We start from the raw sequence: 22,966 nt of genomic DNA on the forward strand, positions 1-22,966 counted from the left end.
ATTTGTCTATCTTCTTCTGAAAAAAATTCTGTTCATGTCCGCCCTGTTTCTTGATGGGCCCCTGCCTGCCACTTTAGCCTCGCCTCTCTTCCGTCTCCTGTCCACTTATCTCTTCCTCATCCTGTACCTGAAACTCCCTGCGCTTCCTGGAGCCTGCCGTACTCCTTTACCATCACGCTTCTGTACACCTGTCACTGCTGTTTTAAGTTCCTCCTAGTATCTCCCAAATTCCTCTGGCATTGCCTCCTCCGGCCAAGCTTGGAGGGCCCGACCCCCAGCCCGGGTCAGCCTCCCCTGTCCTGGCCCTGATTCCTCGCTCTTACTTCACTGACGCTGTCGCTGCTTGATCGCTCGATTGCAGGGGCTTGAGCGTTGATCCATCGTGCTGGGCACTAGTAGGTGCTCAGTAAGTGTTTATGGGACAAATGCAAGGCGGGAAGAGTGAGTGGGTGAATGAATGGATGGGCGGGCGGGGGACGCCGGCTCGCGGTGACAGTAGGAGGCGCTCGCCCGGAGTGCGCGCCCCTCCGTAACCGGCCGGTTCAGCCGGCGGGTCCCCAGCCGCGGGAGCGGCCGGGCCGGGGGAGGGGAGGCAATCGGGTCGCCGGCCGGGGGCGGCGCGCAGCTGGGGGGAGGGGCCGGCGGGGAGGGGGCAGGGGGCGGGGGCCGGAGCGTGGGGCGGGGGCGCCCGCCCGCCGTCCCCTTTCATGCTTCCTCTCCGGGGTCCCCAGGAATGAAAACTGCCCCCGGCCAGGCCAGAGCGCGCGAATGAAAGGCGGCACTCGGACGCAGAGGGGAGCCTCGTCCCGCCCGGGCTGCGGAAACTGGCAGCGCCGGGGGTGTCCCGCCGCGCGGGCATCTGACAGCGGGAGAAGGGGGACAGCTTCGCCCCTCGAGCGGCTGCCCGCACAGGACACGCACCCCCGCTGGCCCCCGTGCCCCCTCGGCATGCGGCCCCGCCCCGGCTCTGGGATCGGAATCTCGAGTCCCTTCTTGCATCTTCCCCTCTTTCCTCTGGGCCTTGGTATGCCCCAGGGGACAGATGTCTTGGGATCTTTAACATTTGGGATGCTGCAAATGCCGAAGTTAAATGAAATACCTTGGGGGAGGGAGGGCCGGGGGGAGGCTCTGGCAGGGGGGCGATGGCCCGGACAAACAGGTCCTGAAGCTGCGAGGCGGGGACCGGGGGCGCGGGGGCAGGCGGGCGGCGGCGGCGCTCCATGGGACAGGTAAGGGGGAAACTTAGGGGGACCCGGCGCGGGCGAACCGAGGGGCTCAAGCGCCGGAACCGACGGTCTTCGGCCGTAGCGGAGGCGGCCTTGCGGGGACCGGGGAGATTTTACCAAGGGGGTGGGAGTTCTGAGTTCCCACCAGCAGCGCGTATTCCCAAGCCCGCAGCCTTTCTCCTTGGACCTTCCCGCGCTGTGGGTCCCCCGGCCAGGTTCCGGGAAGCTGGAAAGCGCCGAACAAAAGGAGCGAGGTCCCGGGCCGGCCTGGATGCGGAGGGCGCGGTGGGGGAGGGGAGCGGGGTGGACAGGACAAAGGGGCTTTTAGAGAAAGTCTAGAGGTCCGATTTCAGGGCGCATTCCGGGCTAGCGTGCAGTCCCCTGCTCCCGCCACCCCACCGTCGCCTGGTGGAGGCGAACACCTTTCCCCGTGGGCGGGGAGGAGAGTCGAGAAAGAAAGTTCAGGAACGATCTCCTACCCCGCTTGCCTGGAGGGTCCCGGGCTATCTCCCTTCTCCCTTTTTCCACGGCCGACTGCAGCGGCCAACCATCGATGCACTGATCCATCAAGTACAACTTTAGGAGTGCCCCAGACTGTACTTTGCTCCGTGCTGTTGGGGGTGTGGGGACGGCAGGGCGAGGCCATTGCTTTAAAGAACTTCCAAGCTGATGTATCAGAGGAAATTGAAGAGAAGGAACTTAAAAAAAAAATGGAGAGTGGGTGTCGACTGTATGGAAGAGTTTTCTGATGCAGGACCTTCTATAGGACATGAAAACCCTGAAGCAGTACAGTTCCTTCTTCCCCAGGCTCTTGTCCACAAAGATCAGATTCCAAGCACTAGAATGCTGTGCTAGGAAACACCATTTCCTCACCAACGGGGGGGTCTTGATGATGATATTCTGGGTTTGCAGCTGGGGCATCAGTCCCCTCATTCCATAGACTGGCAAGAGTCGGGGGCTAAGTTCCAAATTCCCAGGGGGCCTCCGGAGAGCCCACCTCCCCCTTGGTATTTTTTGAATGACATGGTAGCTAGATCCAATGGAGGCTTCCTGGGGTCCTTTGCAGGAGGGTTGGTTTGCCGGTCCCCTTCCAAACCTCAGATCCTGTGGGGTTGGGAAGTGCTGGGTGTGAATTTGGGGGAGGAAGGTGTCTGAGAATTCCACAGGACCAATGCAAACAGGAAAGTTGATCATCTGCAGTTCTCTCGCCTGAGCTCAGAGGTGGTGGATTACCTGAGGGCTTGGATTCTTAACTGGGTCCATGGGCACCAAGGCCTCTGTGGGTAGAATTCGGAGGGTTTGTAAATCTTAGCTGGGGAAAAAAAAGTAACATCTTTATTTTTCACCTACCTTTAACGGGAATTTAGCATCATCTTTAGTTGTGAAGGCAACAGGTAGCATTGGCAGACCTGTGACTTTGCCGTGAGTGGGATTCACAGTTGCATATCACTTTGCAGTCTTGCTATCTTGACATACTGTTTACATTCATCACAGGATTGCTGAATTGTGGAGGACTTGGGGCAGGGAGGGGCTGCAGGCTCTTTGGGAGACCCGGAGAGCACACTGTGGGGGGCAGGGGACTGTCCCTTGTTAGGGCCCCTCAGCCTCAGCCTGGGGCAGAAAGGAGGTGGTCAGCCTGGAGCACTCGGGGCATTGTTTGGAAAGAGGGTGTGTGCAGGAATGCGAAGGTGTGCTGTGGATGTGTCCGTAGGCGCGGGGGCTGCTGGCGAGGGTGACCTTGAGAGCTCGCCCCACAGGACACACTAGGTCGTCCCCGCACTGCGGGGCAGGGGGTGGGGAAGGAATTCAGATGTATGTTAAGGTACTGGAATCTGAAGGGGGCAGGGCAGGAGGGTCAGAGAGGAGGGGAAAGGGAGGTGTGGGGTGGAGTTGAACCTGCAGCCCGGCTCCGTGCATTTCAGCAAATCAGCCTTAGCTCTGCGTCCCCCTGTGACATAGGCCGGATTCTCAACAGTTTTCCAATCGCTTGAGGGTTGATGGTGTGGGAGACCTGGAGGCTTATTTTTTTGTAGGAATAAGTTCCATTTTAGTTTCTGGTGCCTTGCATTTCAGCAGTGGGCTGAGAGCCGGGGGTCACGGTGGCTTTCCTGTGGAAGAGGGGACAGGACTGGGATTTGGGTCAGTGCCCCAATGAATGGAGTTGCTGGGGATGGATGTAGATGGATATAAACAATAAACAGAGAAGTGATGGCCTCGATACCCTGGGACAAAAGAGAACAGCCTGGTCCTCCCTGTCTAGGACCCCAGACCCTCTACCTATGGAATTCCAGCTGCTTTGCCTGAGGTTTCTAAACCCTGATTTGGGAGCGACAAACCTCGGGCCTTGGTCTCCATTTCAATGTATGAGGAAAAGCAATGACCCATCCTTGTCAGTTTGTAAATTTCCTGCTGGTATCTTCCAAGGACAGTGAACATTTAAGTCTGTTTGGGGGGTCTTAACATACCTCGATTTCTGGAGTGGGAAACTGAGGTACAAGGAAGGCAGGGAGAGCAGGTTCAGGATGGGAGGGCAGTCAGGCAGGCACCTGGGCTCAGCACGTTGCACTAGGGTCTCTTGAGGCCATGAAGACGTGACCTCTGTTGCCTTCTTAGGGGATTCCTCCGTGGGGAGCCCCTTTTTCTCTTTCCCCTCCTGCCCCCCGGAAGTACAGAGGCCCAGGAGCTGCCTGCCAGCAACAGTCGCGGGACTTGTTCAGGGAAGGACTTGCTCACCTGCTCCTCCCCTCTGACTCAAGTCATAACAAGTAACCTGGTTCCCCTGGCCCCGCAGCCTGGGAGGGACGGCAGGCGGGCAGGACGAGAGGGGCGGCCGCGGGCCAGCAGCCCCAGTCGGAGAGAGCACAAGGTGGGCAGCTGCGGCCTCGGAGACCCTGAGGCAACATGCAAGACCCCCGCGCCCCCTGACTGAGAGCAGGGGCTGCTCCCCGAATTCCTGGACTAGAGCCCAGAAGCAGGTGAGGGTGGGGCAGGGTGGAGCGGGCTTTGGGGCCGAGGGCAGGCTGGCTGGGGAATAGAGGGAGCCTAGGCTGTGGCCGTCACCCCTTTCTGCCCCCGGCCAGCTCATGTCTGGGGCGTAGAGATGGTCGAGGGGTGCCAGTGGGCTTGGATGGGGGCCCATCCCTGTGGTTCCCCAGGCCTGAGTTTCCACCAGAGAGAGGGCAAGCAGATATTAGCTGGGACAGACAGGCTCAGGACCTGGCTTTGGGGGCACGTTTGTGATGGGGGGTCCCCACTGGCCCAGCCTGAGGGAAAGTGTACTGGACTTTCCCTTCCTCCCTTTATGCCCTTCCTTTCCTTCTCTGCCTTTTTTTGGGGACATTGTTCAGCCAGGTGGGCTGCTTCTTAGGGCCCAGCAATGGGGCTGGCCAGAGGCCGGGAGGACCAGGAGGGGTCTCTGTGTTGGGGAGGGGGAGGGGATGTTACCTGAACTGCCTGTATCTGGAAGCTGTGCCTCCCGGGTGGGCTGGGCCTGAGCCCTCCCTGTGGACCCTGGGGCAGGTTCCCCACAGCTGTGGGGGCAGCGTCGGCAGGGGCAGATGAGTGGGGTTTCCTTCCCAGCCTAGCATTGTCCAAGAGGTCCAGATTCAGATCGGGGAGCTGAAAGGGCCTTGGACACTGTCTAATCTTCACTGTGCATATGAGGAAAGAAGGCTGACAGAGGCCAGCTGACGTCCCCAGGGTAGCGCAGACAGTAGCAGAATCGAGACTGGAATCCAGGACTCCGCACTTCCGGTCCTGTGCTCTGTGCCCTGCTTGGAGCAGCAAGTCAGCCCAGAGTGGGCCCAGCATCAGTCTGGGACCACTGTGAACGTCAGTGCCTCCCCCTGGACCCTGGCACTGAGGGACAGGGGAGGAGGAGCTGGAGGAGAGAGGAGGCATGCCAAGGGCCCCCCTCTGTCCCTGCAAGTCCCCACTCTCTGCAACAGTCTAGGAGCCGCTGAGAATCAGGGCTGAGTTGTCCCAACTTTCCAAGGCAACTCCTGAGTGGTTAATAATTAATTAGCAAGTGTGACTAATTAATGGCTTCCCCTCCCACATTACCTCCTCCCTTTCCCAGAGCAAAAGCTCGGCTTGCCAGCCCTGAGCCCAGGCCCTGCCCTGGCTCTGGGGAGAGTCGGAGGATGCCCTGGGCGGGTGGACAGCCAGGACTGAGTGGGGCAGGTGAGCTGCCCGAGCCTGTCCTGTCCTCGTCTCTAGGAGGGATAGGGCTTGGGACAGATGGACAGTGCGCAGCTAAAAGTCACCCTAAGTCCTCTGAGGGGTCCCAGAATACATGTTTGCAAAGATCCCACATAAACTCTAGACTTCCTTGGAGAACTGAAATTGCAAAGGGCAAGGTACACGTCTTCAGGGCTGTGTTGCCGCCCACTACGTTGATCGGCTGCGTTGTTTACGTAGGTCTATAAAAGTTCCTGATTGTTCCTGCTCTTTGGGTCTCGACTGGCAGAGAGGTACCACTGGGGACCTGGCTGGCAGCAGTCCCCAGTCCTCCGCCTGGCTTTGCTGATCAGCTTTCCCAAGGTCTGCCTCTCTGTCCTGCTGGCTGAGCCCACCCCACCCCCACCCTGCGCCGGGCTCTGAGGAGGCAGGATAAGCCCCAGACAGAAACTCGGAAGGACTTTTGGACTCTTGCTCAATGGGCTGACTCAGTGAGGAGGTGGCTGGGCTGTCCTTCCAGACTGCCCCTCCCCAGGCCTGCTCCTGCCAGCAGCTGCCAGGCCCTGGCCAGCTGGGACCCTGACCTGGGTGTGGGCTTGGCGAGGGAGAGAGGGGGCGGGCACAGGTGTTGTTTGGGTGCCCGGCTGGACCAGCACCGTGGGGTCACACCCGCGCCACCCAGGTGCGCCCAAGCCCCACGGAGCAGAGAAGCAGGTGGTGTAATTTCTGGCCTTGGACAGTTTCTGCTCTGGTCACTGTCCCCCCTCCCCAACTCCTGGAAACCCTGACAGACATACCCCGGTCACCTCCTCTGGCCGTGAGGTCTCTTGGATCCAGTCTGAGTCGCCCTTGAGGGGTGTCCTAGGTGTGGTGGTGGTTTGGGAGCTGTTTCGGGACACTCCGGCGTACGGTTGCTGCACCTGTCTACAAAGCGATGACCTAGAGCAGACGGGGCTTCCTGGGCTTTGGGGTCCCCAGACCAGGCCCTTGGCCACGTGCCCAGTGCCCTTTCTGGGGTGCCCTCAGCCACTGGGGCAGTCAGACACGCCTCATGCCCGCCGAGTTCTGGGGCTGAGGACAGCCGTGCCGTGAAAACATCTTCCCCTTCCTCCCTTCCTCTCCTCCCTGCTCTGTCAGCCCATCCCATTTTTTTTTGTTCCTTTCCTTTTCAACACCCTTGGGCCTAGAGGCCTCTCTTGAAAGGGGGCTCTGGGGAGGCCACTGGGAACAGGATTTGCTGGCAAGACTCACAGCACCTTCTCCCAGCAGTGCCCAACAGCGAGAGGACCCCACCCCGGATCATTCTAGAAGCACAGTTGTCATTTCCACACCCTCTGCTCTCGAGCATCTATTCCTAAGCTCTGTTTGGAACCAAGGGAGTTCACATAGAGCTTTTTTGTGCTTCTGTTTTCTCTTAAAAGCTGGGGAACCTCCAGGCTACCTCCACATCCTGGTCCAGGCTGGGCGCGGTGTCCCCCCTTCCTGCCCTGTGCCCCCTCCTCTGAGAAGTCCGCCATGGAAAGTAAGGATGAAGTCAGCGACACCGACAGCGGCATCATCCTGCAGTCTGGTGAGTGTTCGGGGAAATCCCGCCGCCCGGCCCCCAGCCCTGACTCCTGGCCAGGCTGAGCCTCCCCGGCGGTGGGGGGTGGGGGGCGGGGAGGGTGCTGAAGCGCTGGAGCCGCACGGACACCTGGAGTTTTCTTCCCTGGAGGGGTCTGGCCTGCAGTTTCGGTTCTGTCTGCAAGAAGGATCTGCAATATCCAACTTTCGCCCCAGTGATTACTAAGACATTGAAATCCCATCTGGCCAGTGCAGAGACCCTGCCTCCCCATCAGCCTGAGCCTGGGGGCCTGGTCTGGCCTAGTCCTGCCGGAGGACAAGGAAGCCGAGAGGGGTGTGTGCGTGGGGGGAGGGGGAGAGGGGAGGGGCAGGAGGAAGAGGAGGAGGAAGAAGAGGAGGAGGAAAGGAGCGCTACTGACCATGTAGTGGTCCCCGCCAGGACAGGTCACCTGGTGGGATGGCGCTTCCTTCTGAGCTGTAACACTGCCCCCTTTGGGCAGCCAGGAGACATGGTGTTTTGTGGCTGTGACACGGGCCACAGCAGCTAGACTGTAATGAGTGGGCAGGTGTGAGGCTGTGTGCGTGCATGCATGTGTGTGTGCATGTGTGTGTGCATGTGTGTGTGCGCTCCCCAAGGGTGGTCAACACGTGTCCAAGACAGGCTCCCACCTCGGTGTCCCTGACCGTGTACCCCCTGCCACCCTCCCGCAGGCCCCGACAGCCCGGTGTCCCCCATGAAGGAGCTCACCCACGCGGTGCGGAAGCAGCAGAGGGCCCTGGAGGCCCGGCTGGAAGCCTGCCTGGAGGAGCTGAGGAGACTCTGCCTGCGGGAGGCGGTGAGAGCCCCGGCCGGCCGCCCCCCTGCACACCCACGCTTGGGGTTAATCTGGGGAGCCCTGGAGCCACGGTTTGGGGGCTGAGGGGAGGGAACCCCACCCTTGAGGGCATTCTGGAAATCGGCCCGGGGTCTGGAGCCCAGAGTCCCTCTGACGCATCGCTGGACCTGGGCGCTGGACGGAGGCGAGTTAGACCCCAGCCCAGGCGCAGGGGATGGGGGCTGCAGGGGGCTGTGCGACGTCAGTGCACGGGGGAGTTGTGCAGGGCAGGTGTAGCTCTCTGGAGGACGTGATCAGAACGAGGTTGGAAGGGACAGGGAGGGAGCGCAGAGCAGGCCCTGAGATGGGACGAGACAACCGTGGCCGATGGATGGGGAGGTCATCCTGGGAGCCCCGGGAAGGCAGGCGCATGCACCGCGGGCCCAGCGGACGGGCTCCCCTTGGGCCGGCAGAGAGGGCCTGGCTTGACTCTGCGTCCACCCCAGGAGCTGACGGGCACCCTGCCAGCAGAGTATCCCCTCAAGCCAGGGGAGAAGGCCCCCAAGGTCCGCCGCAGGATCGGAGCAGCTTACAAACTGGACGAGTGGGCCTTGCACAGAGAGGTGAGGGCCTTCAGGAAGCGTCGGCACCCCTCATTCCCCAAGGGTCCATCACGGAGACGCAGGACCTCAGCCCTGTCCCCCGGCAGGCCCCCCCACCCCTTCACACCCAGAGCGGGTGCCTGGCGCCCTGTCGGCAAGGGGCCCCGCCCCGGGTGGCCGCGTGGGAAGGTGTGCCGCCACGGGAACCGAGAGAGCCGGGCGCCCAGGGCAGGACACTGGGTTTGGCTCCAGCGGGCAGGAGATCAGTGGAGAGCGCCAACCGCGACCCAGAGAGGCAGCAGCCGCTCAGACAGGCTGCTCTGGCCCCCAGGGCCGGCCTCCTCCTTCCCAGCACAGGAGGAAGGAGGCGCGGCGGCCGCGGCGGCCCTGGGTGCCCTTCCCCGGGGCGAGTGGCAGCAGTTTCCCATGGGCTGGTGCCCAGCCCTTTGGGGTCAGGAGGGAAAGTGCGCCACCGGGTTCCCACCCTGCCCGGTTCAGCAGGCAGGGCCGGTGCCTGTGCTGGCTTTCCAGGCCACAGCTTTGCTCCTGGGCCTCTCCCACCCTCCCCCCTCTGCTCCGCGTCGGCGTGGGTGCTGCCGTCCGCCCCTCCTCTGCCCCCCACGCGAGCGCCAGGACACAGAGCACGGGGCGGGGCTGCTCTCTGTCCTCTGGGCCCCCAGCCCCTGGCTGCCCCAGGCCTCACTCCTGCGCCCTCCCTCAGGACGGCCCGAGCAGCCTGGAGCGCCAGCTGGCCCTGCAGCTGCAGATCACCGAGGCGGCGCGGCGGCTGTGCCTGGAGGAGCCGCTGAGCCGGCAGGCGCGGCGACAGCGGAAACACGCGGCGCTGCAGGAGGAGAAGAAGCTGCGGGAGCTGCAGCGCTGCCTGGGCGAGCGGAGGCGCAGCAGCCAGCCCCCCCCTGCCGCCACGCCCCCCCTGGGCCAAGGTGAGCCAGCGGCCCCCGGCCCGGCCGAGCCCGCCTCATACGCGCCTACGTGGGATGGGGGCGCAGCCGTGTCACTGCCCTTGCACTTCGGTAGCACTTGGGAAACTGCCACCCTGCCCGGCGCGGGGCTCGGTGTTCCGCCTCGGCTCCAGCCCGGCCAACCTGCTTCCTGGGTCCACCTGGACCCTCTGCGCCACCAGCAAGCCTTCTCCATCCCGCGAGACCCTCTCCCCTATTTCTGGAAAACAGCCTCTCCTTCCTTCCGCATCCTCCGTAAGAGACACTGCCTTGGGGCAGACGGCCTAGACAGAGGCGTCCCCCGGCTGACCCTGAGCTCAGTCCAAGGCTTTGCTCAGGCGGAGCAGCCAGGCCTGCCCTCCGCTCTCCAGGCCCGAGGGCCGTGGCTTGCTGGGGTCAGGGCCGCGTGCGGCTCCTGTGAGCCCGAGGGCCTGGCGATGACTCTCTCCGGCCTGGGCCGGGCAGCACAGGGGAGGACGCTGCGATGGTAACTGCCCACTGAATGGTTTCAGGGGCCCGCAGCTACTCACGGGATGTCGAGGTTGAAATCCCGCAGCGCCCCACACTCCCCTGGTACCTGCAACCACCTGGCCCTAGTGGCATCCTTCCCTTCTGTTCTCTGCCCTTGCGGAGCCTCTAGTTCAGTCCCTCAGCCCTGGGCCCAGACACCGTGGCTCTGGGTCACCCAGGGAGCTGTCATTGCCCAGGGCCAGCCACATGATGTCAGCGCGTCCAGCCTGAGATGGTTCCAAGCCCTTAGGTGTGACCATTTTTCTTTGTCCCCGACCCACATCCAGCTTGTCAGGTCGGGACCTGGAGCCCTCCAGCCCCAACCCCACTACCTCATGCCCCCAGCTCAGCCCTGCCCCCGGGTCTCACTCGGGTCTCAGGCCTCCCCGGCTGCCTCTGAGGGATGAGTAGGGACTGGGGGGTGGCCCTGGGTCAGAACTGGATTCAGGGGCCGTGGCTTGGACAGTGGCTGCTTCTCTCACATTCCCAGGCTGGTCGGGTTGGGGTTTTGCTGAGACTGCTCAGGACAGAAGCCCGAAGGCTCTTCCCGGTCCCTGTGCCCCATGGCCCATGCGTCGGGCAGGCAGTTACCTCAGCACAGGTCTCAGGAGTCCCCGATCCCACCCAGGGCCTCTAATTTAGGGTAGAAAGTGTGTGACCAGACATCGCCTGGGTCACCCCCAGCAGTCGGGAGTAGATGAGAAAGGAGGCCGTGCCCATGTGACAGCTGACCCCGTAAACACAGAGGGCAGTGGGGCTGACCCCGGGCGGTGGCCGGACTTCTCTGATGGCGCGGCTGCACAACTACCCTCCTGGCCTACGAGGCTCTCGTGGGACAGAAGTTCTCCATCTTTACCCCACGCTCAACAGGGCTCTCAGGACTTGACCTTCCCTTGAAAGGCAGCTGCTGGCTTGGGCACGGAGGTCCCCAAGAGCCACCTGCTCTGTGCTCGTAGGGAGCTGTCGGGGTGGAGAGATGTGCCCCATCCCAGTTGGTCCCGGCCCCTCCTGTGCCCCTCTGCAGACTTACCGCTGCTCCGAGGCCTCCCGTGCCCACCGGCGCTGTGGTTGCTGGGAGTCTCTGCCCATGACGGGGGTGGTGGAGGAGTGTCTGTCACTCTGCTGCCGCCATCATGACCGACGACGCTCCTTGTTGGAAGAGGCGAACAGGCCAGGACACGCCTGGGGCTCTGGCTTAACCCTCTGTGGGAGGCAGGAGGTTGAGGTTCTGAAACCTTCTCGGGGCACTGAGCCCAGGTGAAGACAGAGGCGTGGAGAGGACACACCTGGCGCAGCCGCGGCCTTGCCCGGGTCAGCCGTGAGGACCCTGCTCTCCAACCTCCGGCCCCGGGACCTAATGTCCTACCTGGGGAGCAACAGAAGGGGACAGTTTTAGACAAGTAATTCATGTTTTGTGGCTCTTCTGCCCAGCTGTGTCCTCCCAGAAAGAAGGAAGTAAAGAGGGATTAATAATTAATTAGTAGCTGAAAGGTGTTTTGATTTAAAAAGGAAAAAAAAAAAACAAACAGAAGAAAAGGAAAAGCCAAAGCCAAAACCCCACGCCCCCTTGGTCTCCCCACACACAGGGCTGTTCAATTTGGGAAAGGGACTGTGCCAGGGACGCTAATGAGCGCCGTGCAGTGGCCGGGAGCAGTCAGTGTGGAGCGAATGCGCCTCTGTGACGTGTAGGCGCTCCGCGTGGGCTTGCTGATGGCAGCACCGGCGGTTAGCGGCGCCCTGATAGCATTTCTGCGATGGTGGGAGTGTTGTGGGTCTGTGCCGTCCAGTACAGAAGCCAGCGGCTGCGTGTGGCTAGTGAGCATTTGAACTGTGCCTCGTGTGACTGAGGAGCTGACTTTTAGGTTTTATTTGATTTTAGTGAACATAGCCGTATGTGGCTAGTGGCTGCTGTGTTGGACACACAGCCTTGGAGAAGGCTCGAGTCTGTGAATGTGACCTCCTTGTCCCCTCCCCACCTGGGCGTCCTGCTCTGCTGCAGGGCTGGGTGGGGACAGGGCTGAGACAGTGGGCAGCTCAGTGTGCCCCCCACGCCCCGTGCAGTGTGTCTCCAGACCCCCATCTGTGCGTGGCACCTGTTGGCCTATGAAGCACTGGCCTGCTTGTTTTTATGAAGACTAGGGGCGATTGGGATGATCTTATGGCCAAACCAAAACACACAACTCTAACCCTGGTTGCAGTACCCTGCGTGAATAGCGTAGTTCCACAATTTCTTCAACTTGATGTTTGTGAAAAATACAAAAATCTTTATTCTCCAGGTTTGTGTAAAAGATGAGAGGCAGCGAGCCAGAATTTAACAGGAGGGTATCTCCTCCAAGGCTGGCGGTGGGCCTAGCAGAGCCTGGGTGGGCCCAGCTCCTGGCACTGTGCACCCCACAAAGTCCAAGACCTGCTCTGCATAAAACCTTTATTTCATTTAAGTTGTGGAGCAAAGGTTGACAGACTTTTCCGTAAAGGGCCAGATAGTCCGTATTTTAGCCAGACGTTGGGTAAACAAACCCAGAGCTGTGTTCCAGGAAGACTTTGTGAAAACAACTATGGAACCGGATTTGGCCCGTGGGCCGTGGTCTGCCAACCCCTGCTGCAAGCGAGTCCACGATGGTTGGAACTTTTTACTTTTCTTAAAACTTTCTGGGTGGTGACCTACACGTTAGGTGCTGACAGGAAGGCCGCCGAAGGGTTGAGGTTAGGAGCACAGACCTGACTGTCTAGGTGTGAATTCTGACTCAACCACCTTTCGGTGGATTGACCTAAACCACGTTACTCAACTCCTCTGAGGCGCAGTTTCCCCAACTGTCACGTGGAGATGATAACATCTGCCTTACGTGGTTGTTATGAGGATGACATGAATCAATATATATAAAGTGCTGCGTTTAGAAAAGTCCTGGCACAGTAGAAATAGTAGCCGTTAGTAGTTTTTCCTCCTCTTTGTTCTCAAACACAGTTGCGAATGCTGTGTGAGTTCCCTCAGGGTCACATCAGGCTTATCTGCAATATCTGAAGGCTTCAGTTTGATGGAGGGCAATGGCAAAATTAGTTTCCTCTGATGTCCTGGGGGACAACTGCTGCCATACCACGCAGAAATGCCACACTCCACTTCCTTCAGGTGACCTGCTGTGATCACCACTTGGAGAACTTTCCCTGGGGCTGGCTGGCCTGACTCTGACTTAAACTGGCCTCACGATCCCCAAGCCCAAATTCCTGCCTCCCTCCGCTCTTGTTGCGGGTAATGCAGGAGTTCTCAGATTTGGGATCCTTGAATTGAATTATATTTGTGATGTCAGAAGACTACAGAAAAGTTAGTGACATTCTTTTCACCCCAAGGGCCTCCCAGATGGCTCTTGGCCTTTCCCTCCCACTGCCAGAGGAAGCCCTGGCTTTTTATTTTTGACAAGCAGGGGAGCCGAGGCTTAGGAGCATTGAAGTGGTTTATTCAAGGCTGCAAAGCTAATGACATCCAGGATTAAAATCAAGTTTCCTGTCTCCTAGCCCGTGACTTCCGGGTTTTCTTAACTTCCGAGTAATAAATTCATACCCAATGCCATGCTTAGCACACAGTGGGAATCTCCTGACCTTTCCGTTGTCCTTGGGGAGGGATCCGGCCTGGGCTGCTCAGCCCTGCTAGTTACTCATTCTGTGGGTTAATCTCACTTCCTTCTCTTCTCTCCCCTCTGCCTTTCCCAGAGCTCAGTGCCTCCGATGACAGCTCCCTGTCAGATGGGCTACTCCTGGACGAAGGTGAGAGGGACAGTTTGGGGACTATTGTCAAGGCTGGGCTCCTACTTCGAGACCTTAGGCTTTGGCAGAGTCTGCTGGTGAGGACGTCAGTGGGGACGTGGAGCTTTCAGTGAGCTTGTAGGGCAAGGGGGCCAGGCTAGGGTCCCCGCTGAGACCTCATGTCAGTTTCCATGTGACCCTGCACCTGCTCAGTTTGGGGGGGGCGGGGTTGCTGACCATCTCTCATTCTAGAAGCTCATCGTTTTGCCAGGGAAGAGAAAGGTGAACTCCAGCAGAGCCCATCAAGCCCAGGTGTCCCTCTTCACCTGGGCCTCCATTGTAGGATGCTCTGGTCAGAGCGAAAGATTCATCTGCCCACAATTATTGCCCTTTTTGAAAAGAAGGGAGCACTGGGGGAGGGAACACGAGTCTATAGATTGGGGGCCCTGTTTACAAACCCTGGGGACACCAGGGTCAAGGTGGACCGAGAAGGTGGTGCAGTTCTGCCCAGGGGAGTGCCCAGGCCAATAAGGAAGTAGGGCACCTGGGCTTGGCAGGAACAAGAAAAATAGGTGAGCAAAAGGGCTTGCTGAGGATATGGCACCAGGAGCAAAGGCTAGAAAGTAGAGTGATGGGAGCCAAGGAGAGTCAATCTGGGGAGGCTTCTTGAAGGAGGAGGGATACAGTAGGGCTGTGACAGAAGGAGCAAGTCCCAAAGGAGAAGATATGGAGCGTCTGGGGCTGGAGCAGTTGGACCTGCCAGCCATGGGAGCGAGAGCAAGACACGGGCTGTGGTTTGTGGAGGTTCTTGCTGGGCCGGTTCCCCCAGCCTCTGCCCTTATCAAGTTTCTTCTACCCCTGCAGAGGAATCCCAAGTGCCAAAACCTCCCCCAGAGTCCCCAGCCCCACCTTCCCGGCCTGTCCCACCCCAAAGCCTCGAGGGGCTGCAGCCAGCAGGACCTGAGAGTGGGGGCCTGGAGCGAGCCCCGATCCAGAACAGCCCCTGGAAGGAGACCAGCCTGGACCACCCCTACGAGAAGCCCAGGAAGTCTTCCGAGCCCTGCAGCGAGTCCAGGTCAGAGGGGGACGAAGGCAGGAAGGGAGGGCTGGGAGCAGGTGGGACGTGTGGGAGAGGGGACAGGTGGGGCGATCACTCCCGCAGCTGTGTGATGGCGGAGGTGTGAGCTTTGGCAGCTGCCCAAGGGTGCTGGTGGTTTACACCACTAACTTGGGGGCCCCCTTTCACTGTGGTCCCACTCTTCTGCCCTTCTTGAGCCCCCGAATGGTGGCATTCCTGCCACTGACCTGTCTCCAATCCCATTCCAGCAGCCCAGCCACCACACCGCAGGACGGGCCCGGCACCTCCAGCCTGTGGCTGCTGGAGCCCGTGTCCTACCAAATGGTTCCCATCCGCGGTGTTCCTGGACAGCGGCAGGGCCGCACCAGCGCCCCGGCCACCCCCGAGATGCAGGGGAGGAGGGGCCAGTCACAGTCTCTGAGGTAAGAGACAGTCCCCCCCATCGAGAGCTTATTGCTGGACATTGGTAGCTACTTGGGTACAGGTAGGTGGGTCACCCCTAGGTGACACATGGCTAGTGCCTCGGCTTCTCTTAGAAGCCCTTCTTGGAGTGCCCCTTGGAAGGGGTTGTGCCACGATCAGCAAAGCCAAAGGCTAACCACGAAGCAAGTTCTTTTCTTTCAGAGGTTCCATTTTTGTCTTTTGATTCAAGTTTTCTTCTTTTGCCATGTTTTCTTGTGCTAATAGATTATTCTTGGTCACTAACATTAGGCAATTCACTTTTTCAGTTGACATATAGTCAATTCTCATTATCTGTGGTAGTTATGTTCCATAAAATCGCAAGCATTGAATTAGCAAATACTTAACCTTTGCCCCTAGGGGAAATACAAGATTAGATTCCTGGGAGCCATTTTTTCATCAACTAATCAACATATAACCTTGTTTTATATGGTTTCCTGCTTAAAGACGCCTGATTTAATACATACTGTGGACTCGTTAACATTAAACTCACAGCCAGCGGCTGCAACTCAGGCCTGGGTGCAGTCTATCTAGCGCCCGTCTTTCCCCCTAAGGCTCATCGCAGCCGCTCCCTGTTAGAAACACTAGACAGCACTGCAGCACTCAGTCTGGGGCTATTCTAAACAGCAAAATCACCAACCAAAAGCAAAAAATGCCAAAACACACCAAATAAATGCACCAGAAAGAGAACACTTGTTTACAATACAAAAGCTGAAACAAGAAGGCAGAGCACAGCCTCGTGTGACCTTAGCTGGGAATGTGAGCTTATAGTGGCTCGATTTTCTTGTTGTGCTGTGTGAATGTTCGAAAATGACCCTGAAAGCACAGTGTATATTGATTTGGAAATGACAAATACATTTCAGCAAGTAGGCAAATTCACAAACACTGAATCTACAAATAATGAGAACTGACTGTACGATACTTTCCTAGTCACCTGCTACTTGGTAATAATTTCAGTGGCTGAGTTATGACAAGCAGCAGTGGCCACACCACACAGGGTCTGGGCCACCATCAAAGCATTGCCGGATCCTTCTGTCCGCTTAAATTTGCAGATCAGGCAGCGCTGGGCTGCGTGCAACTTGGGACAACTGCGCTCAGGAAAAGCAATGAGTGTTATATTTTACGTGCTACCAGGGTCATTTTATAAACGATGCTTTTGTACAAATCAGAAAAAGGCAGACACGGCCCCGTACCTGGGGGTAGGAGCAGAGCGAGGGCTGGTTCGGGGCTGCGTGAGTGCCCTCTGTACCCCGAGACGGCTTTTACAAGTTAGGTACCCACAGGGTCTACCTGGGCGGATTCTGCAGAGGCAATGCCACTGGCCGTAGTGTACCTAAAGTGGCTGCAAACGTGTGACGCTGATGTAGCATAGCTTACAGGAACTACGAGCTGGGAATACAGTAGGACGCTTTGCAGCGGCGAGGGCCGTGTGGCACCCACGCTCCAGGCCGGCAGGGCTGGGGCGGGCAAGGGGGTTGCTTTGCTTTGCGAGGTTTGGCCTGAGACCCTGCTGTGTTGTGTGCCTCGCCTGGGCCCTGCGGTGGAGGGTCTGACTCACCTGTTGTCACTCCATCCCCGGCCACGGTCTCTTTCTCCCTTCAGGATGGAGTCCTTCCGGGCGGGGCCCGAGGGCCGCGGTCGCAGTGCCTTTCCCCGCCGCCGCCCCACCCACTACACGGTGACCGTGCCGGACTCCTGCTTCCCGCCCGCCAAGCCCCCGCTGCCCCCGGCTGCCTGCCACTCCTGCTCGGAGGACAGCGGCTCCGACGTCTCCAGCATCTCGCACCCCACCTCGCCGGGCAGCAGCAGCCCCGACATCTCCTTCCTGCGGCCTCTCTCCCCACCCGAGCCCCCTCGCCACCGCGGGGCCCGGGGCCCGGGCAGCAGAGAGCTGGCGGCCCACTGCCCCCAGCTGCTGCTGCCCCCTGGCTATTTCCCGGCGGGGCGCTACGTGGTGGTGGCCGAGGGCCGCCCGCCGCCGGGCGAGTGGGAGCCGCGCCGCGCCGCCCCGGGCCCTGCCCGCGCGGAGGAGGCCGCCCCGCTGCGCTGCCAGCGCCCGGTGCCCTCGCACGGCCGCGTCGCGCGCGCGCGCCTCGCTGAAGGACAGCCCCGCCGGCCGCGCGCTCAGCAAGGCCGCCGTCTCCGAGGAGCTCCGGTGGTGGCACGAGCGGGCTCGGCTCCGCAGCGCCCGCCCCCACTCGCTGGACCGCCAAGGGGCCTTCCGGGTGCGAAGCCTGCCCCCCGGGAGAGAGGGCTTCGGCCGAGCCCGGGCACAGGTGCGGCCGCTCTGCAGGGACCCCCGGGCCAGGCAGGAGGGGCGCATCGCTGGGGAAGGGCTGCAATTATATTTAATAGCGGGTCCAAGTGTGGAACCGTCAACCCAGCAGCCTGGTGGCCAGGTAGTCCCCAGCTAGGAGGAGCAGGCCCCCCAATCATTTTCTCTTGGCTTTGGAGGGCACGCCTGACTCCCTGGGGCCCTCCTCGTTTTGCCTGCCCTGCCCAGCTCAAGAGCGCATGCGCTGGTGGAGACGCTCCTTGCAGACGGCTGAGACTTTTTTTTCCCTAATGGCCCCATAGAGGATTCACAAAGCAGATAAAACTCTTCCTAATCAAAAGTACAATCCAGATCAACCTCCTCTAATCTGACTCGAGGGCCCAGGCCAGAGGCAGAGTCTGGAAATGTGTTTGCAGAAGCCAGAACCTGTGATTGCCAGCCCATCAGCTTCCTCCCTGTCACCCCCCCACAGCGCCAAGCTGGGAAGCAGGGTGGCATAGCTAAGAGCAAGGACCTCAGCTAGACTGACAGGTTCCCGTCCCAGCCCTGCCACTTACAAGCTCTGCGACTGGGCAACTTACATAACCCCTTTGAGGCTTCCCTTTTCCCCTCTGTAAAATGGAAGCAGTGAAGGACTCATGTCCTGGGGCTGTTAAGAGGCTGAAATGATTAGAGCAATGCCCAGTAAGCACTAGATAAGTGACATTATTACCATCTGGGCCCCCAGGGGCCAGGAAGCAGGTTGACGGTAGTATATGGGATAGAGCGCCCCGACACTGGCTAGGGGTGGCAGCCTCGGTTTCTTTGGACCCAGTTTCTTCATTCTCAAAGTAGGGATAACACATGAATCCTTTCTTTATTCTTTCTCCCTGGTACGGAGGGCTCTACAGGGGATGTGCTCCAGAAGTTACTAACAAGCTGCTGCTTTGAGACCCCAGATTCCGAGCAGGCCCAGCTGCGTGTCCCTCCCCCACTCACAGTTCTGTGGGCTGCAGCTGGCATCCTGGCCCAGCAGCCCCCTGGCCCCGGTCCCAGGCCGTACCCTCCAGCTGACGTGCTTTTCCCTTCCTGCGAGCTTGGACCTGTCCTTGGCCAGGCCCGGCCCATCCGAACGTGCCAGAAAGGGAGGGTGATGAGCAGTGAGCCCAGGAGAAGTGGTGGGGAGGAGGTCAGGGTGCCTGTCCCACCCCAAAGGAACCTGGAGTGGAAAATGGATAAAAGGTGGTCCCTAGGGGACAAAGAGCTTCCTGGGGAGGCAGGAGCTGAGTGCCAGGGCTGTGCTGCTGCTCAGTGTCCCCAAGAGATAAGGATGGTGTGACTGGGCTTGCTGCCCCCAGATTTCTACCTGGTTCACTCACCTCTCCTTTCTTCCCGACCCTGGCAGGTGCCCACAGTGTGTGTGCTCCGGAGATCACCCGAGGGGGCCCCTGTGCAAGTCTTTGTACCTGAGAATGGAGAGATCATCAGCCAGGTGTAACCCAGGCCAGGTGTAACGATGCCCCGGATGCCTCAGCCCCGTCCCCAGGAGAGACTTTCATAGTGGGGCCGGGCTGAGACCCCACCACCCCTGAGTGCCTTCGTCAGCTCCCCCACCCGCATCGCAGGACGATGACCTGGAGCTGAGAACTTTTATTTTTTTTTTACACAAGTTTTTTCAGAAGCCCTGACCTGAGGATTTATATTAATATTTGTCATTTGTCCTCAAGATCCCTGTAATATGATTATGTGTCACCACCCAGACTCTGGTCTACTGGACAAAAGGCTTTATCCATCTGGCATTTGTGGCCTTATGCAAGACACGTGGCAGGGGATGCTCAAAGCAGAGAGGGCCACCTGGGGATTCCTCAAACGCTCCGCGCTCTGGTTCCCAGAACGTCCCTGGAGAACAGCCCCTGGCACTTTTGTCCCACTATTGCTGGAGGCTGGATGTGGCACACACTCATGCACAAAACTGTCCTTCAGTTCCCAGGTCTCTGGGTACGGCAGCCTGGGCTGGGGGAGAACCTCCTCCTCCCTCTGTAATGTGCTCTGTGATGCACACACCAAGCGGTAGGATAAAGTTCAATGTATCCTCGTGGAGTATTGTCTTCCTGGACCTTGCTAGTTTCCTGACCCCAGAAATCCCCTTTAGGGGTCCAATCACTATACCCCCCCATGCCCTGTAGCTCCCAGACCTCTGAGTCTTGAGCTGGAGGCTTCACCAGACTGTAGCGTCGGGGGGTCTGGCCAGCCTGTGTTGGTTAGTGGACAGCAGCCACCACTGGGCATGTCAAGGGCTCGCAGTCCCACGACTTACATCTTTTCTTTGTAGTCCTAAAGACCAATGCCTTACAAGTATTTTTGGAAAGGTACCGCTTTTGTGGCATTTTCTGGGGGGTGGAGGTGGAGGAGGAGGTCACGGTTCCTACATCCCTCGAAACTATGCTTCTGTTCAGAGAAAGTCCTTATTTATAGAAATGTGGGCATATTCACTCCTGAGCCCTGAAGAGATGCTGAATTTTCCTCAAGGGCATTAATGGATTATCTCCGATGCGGGACTGGGGCAAGTCTGCAGGCTGCCTGTGCTGAGACCACCCGACAGGCCCTGGGTTCTCATCCTAGAGCCTTTGCTTGCAGGTCAGATGCCAGGTCGGGGTCCTGCTTCAGTGGGAAAGCAACTGAGTGGAGGCTAGGAGGGGTCGGGGGAGCGGAGTCCTGCCTTTGCCTGTGCAGAGCTCTCTCCCGTCAAGTGCCCTGACCCGGAGCAGAGGCTGAATGTAGCAGAAGGCTCCAAGAACTTTGATGCCTGACCCAAAGGAGGCACACTGCTCCCTACTGGAAAGCGGTGTGACCGCTTGCACAAGGGGACCAAGGGAACGGCCAAGACAGCCGTCAGAGGAATCTGGGGGAGCAGAGGGGAGACTGAGGGGTCGCACCTGGCATTTCTCTGTGTTCTTACCTCATCCTGCGGCAGTCACCGCCTTTTGGGCCGACTCTGTCCCCCGTTATATTTGAATGCCCTACTTTGGATGCTGTTCTGTTGCAGTTTGTCTCCAAGCCCCTGTCTCCCCGTGTACAGCTGTCCACCCCCCGCCCCTCAGTGTCCTCCCTGCACCCAGAACTTCTCGGGCTGAGCCAGGAGACCTCTGAGCACCGGCCCCACCCCCACACCTGAGTGTCCTTTATATTAACTTATTGGTCCTATGTAACGCCTACTGCAGTTGCTACACGGCTGTGTCCTCGGCTGCAGGGCTGGAACTGTGTGGGTATTAATGTAAAATACTTCAATAAAGTCTGTTGTTTGTGATTGGCTGAACTGAGGATAAAGGGTTTTCTGGTGCCAAGTTTTCTGAGCAGGGGCTGTGCCCAGCCCCTCCGGCTGCCCGCCCAAGGGGGTCAAGCTGCCTGGCCTCCTCTCCAGCTGGTCTGGCCGGGTCCCCGGGGAGCCAGTGGGGTGGGTGGGGTGGTCGAGGGAGGATTTGGGCTCTCCGCTTCCTGGCGGGATGGAAGCAAGCACTGCCCGTCAGAGCTCCTTACGGTCTCTTCCTGGGCCCCAGGAGCGGGGCTCTAGCAGTCGCCTCCCCAGGAAAGGCCGGGGACTGGCTGGGCCAGGCTGGGCAGTGGGCAGAGAGGGTGTGGGGTGTGGCTCGGTCTCCAGCCCCCCAAGCCTGTTCCTGGAGCTCTCACTGCCCAGGCCTGAGGCCATGAGAAACAGTCCCTTCCGCTTAGCTGGGGAACTGGGGCCCTTCCCCGGGGTGGCCAGGAGGAGGGCAGGAGTGCCCTCTGCCCCCTGGCAGGTGCACAGGGATGGGGTGGGGGGTGGGGACCTCCAAGCTGGACCATTTCCGCACCCACCCTGCAGGGGCCGCTCCGGGGCCCGGGAGCACAGCGCCCCCTGCAGCCGCAGTGCCGGGAGGAGCCTGTGCCCCGGGTCTGCGCCGTGTGGCAGGTAGAGGGTCCCTGCCCGCCGTCCTCCTCCACAGCCGGGAGGGGGCAGGGTGGGGCAAGAAGGGCCCAGGCAGCTGGCTGGGGGGGGGTGGCCCCAGCTCTGCCCTGGGTGGGGGGGGATCCGGGCTTGAGGGGCCTGGCTCGCCCCCCGGGGCTGGGGGCTCCCCTGGGGGTGGCTGGGAGCAGCTGTGGTAGCCTGACCCCAGCCCGGGACGCCTGGGCCTGACTCGGGCTTGTGGAGACTGGGGCCCTTGATTCTGTGCTTCCACCGTTGTGGTGGGCCAGGCCCGGGCAGCCCTGACTAGGCACAGGCGAGTTCCCCGGGGACGACCCCCCCGTCTGAGGAGACGGCCCCCAGCACGGTGCGGACAGGGACCAGGGGGGTGCCCAGAGCAGGGAGCAGCAGGATGCACCGATCTGGGGTCCCTCGGTGCAGGGCGGTGAGGGAACCTGGCCTGGCTCACGAGCAGGTCTCCCTGGGCCAAGTCTGGGAGGGCAAACTCGGGGGCACTGGGCCCCCCTGCCGTAGGGCAGAAGTGGGATATGAGTTAGGGAGGGGGGACAGAAGCCTCTGGGAAGAGGGTGCATCAGGATTTTAGCAGCAAAATTCTGGGGGGCAATGAGGCCCAGGAGCAGAGGGGTGGACACTATGACCAGGCGGCCTGCCTGAGTCTGGGATTTCCACGCAGGGAGGTCCCTGCAGGGAAGAGCGCAGGCAAGTCAGGGTGGATTCGGGGCACTTCAGAGAGTCCCGGGTCTCCCCAAGGCAAGGAAAGGGGAAGCTGGCCGGGGGCTGGGCGCTGGCCCCGCTCAGCCCATTCCTTTGCTCGCAATGGCCGGGCCTGCCTCCTGCAGCTCCCCACTAGAGCAGAGAGGCTGTGTCCCCAAGAAGGACTGTTCTCGTCACAAGCTGCGGGCTGCTGCCTTGCTGTGCAGATGAATCCACATCCTCACAAGCGAAAACCACACAGAGTGACCTTTGAGCCATCGCCGTCCCATGCCTCTTGGCAGCCAAACTTATCGGGTGAGCAGTTGGTTCTGTTTCTCAGCTGACTGAAGTGGCTTGGACGTGGTGGTGACTGCCACCTCTTGCGTGAAGTGTCATGTAGTGGGCCCAAGTCTGCCCGCCTCTGACTGCCCCTTCCTAGTCCTGCATGCCTGTCCCTTTTCAGGCCCGCCTCCCCGATACGCCTGGAGCTGGGCCGGGAACAAGACGGTGTCTGAGACTTTGAGGGACACCGCACCCAGCTGACAACAGTTCGGGAGATCAGATCTTGACATCCCACCCACCTCCCAGCAACTCCCAAATCTGAGCTCAGGGCTCTTACGTCCAACTGCCTACTGGTACCTCCACTGGGATGCCTAGTGGACATCTCAAAATTAACATGTTCCAGATGGAACTTCTGACTTTACTACCAACCCCAAATCTGCCCCTCATATCAATTAATGGCAACTCAATCCTTCCAGTGTCTCGGGCCAAAAAGCCTGACTTCTGTCTTTCTCTCATACTCACATCTAGTCCGTCTGCTATTTCCATTGGCTCTGCTTTCAAGATAGATACGGAATCTGATCACTCCCTCCTAACCACCTTCCCTGGTGTGAGCCACAATCATCTCTCCCCTGGATTATTGTCAT

The 22,966-nt window shown here is 59.7% G+C and overlaps 1 protein-coding gene and 1 long non-coding RNA gene across 7 annotated transcripts; one reads left to right on the forward strand and one right to left on the reverse strand.

Annotated features, from left to right (window-relative positions):
* Nucleotides 1-1,421: 1,421 nt before the first annotated feature.
* On the reverse strand, nt 1,422-11,272 carry LOC123626843. 6 transcript variants are annotated; one of them, XR_006731040.1, is made up of 6 exons: nt 11,224-11,272; nt 10,888-11,060; nt 6,203-6,329; nt 4,671-4,996; nt 1,706-3,334; nt 1,422-1,493 (listed from the first exon to the last, which is right to left on the reverse strand). It is a non-coding gene; the product is annotated as an uncharacterized LOC123626843 (long non-coding RNA). The 6 variants fall into 6 exon arrangements; XR_006731043.1 differs by lacking the exon at nt 1,422-1,493 and having other exon boundaries at nt 1,546-2,837; nt 3,123-3,334; XR_006731041.1 differs by lacking the exon at nt 1,422-1,493 and having other exon boundaries at nt 1,546-2,538; nt 2,636-3,334.
* On the forward strand, nt 4,015-20,704 carry INAVA (innate immunity activator). The gene is given in 11 exon segments (XM_045536072.1): nt 4,015-4,092; nt 6,827-6,975; nt 7,680-7,804; nt 8,290-8,406; nt 9,107-9,329; nt 13,560-13,613; nt 14,457-14,667; nt 14,919-15,092; nt 16,732-17,218; nt 17,220-17,405; nt 18,789-20,704. Coding segments are annotated over 10 exon segments (1,725 nt in total). The 5' UTR covers nt 4,015-4,092; nt 6,827-6,920; the 3' UTR covers nt 18,882-20,704.
* Nucleotides 20,705-22,966: the final 2,262 nt, after the last annotated feature.

The sequence above is a fragment of the Lemur catta genome, chromosome 23 (assembly GCF_020740605.2).
Source record: "Lemur catta isolate mLemCat1 chromosome 23, mLemCat1.pri, whole genome shotgun sequence".
In the NCBI taxonomy this organism is placed as follows: Eukaryota; Metazoa; Chordata; class Mammalia; order Primates; family Lemuridae; genus Lemur; species Lemur catta.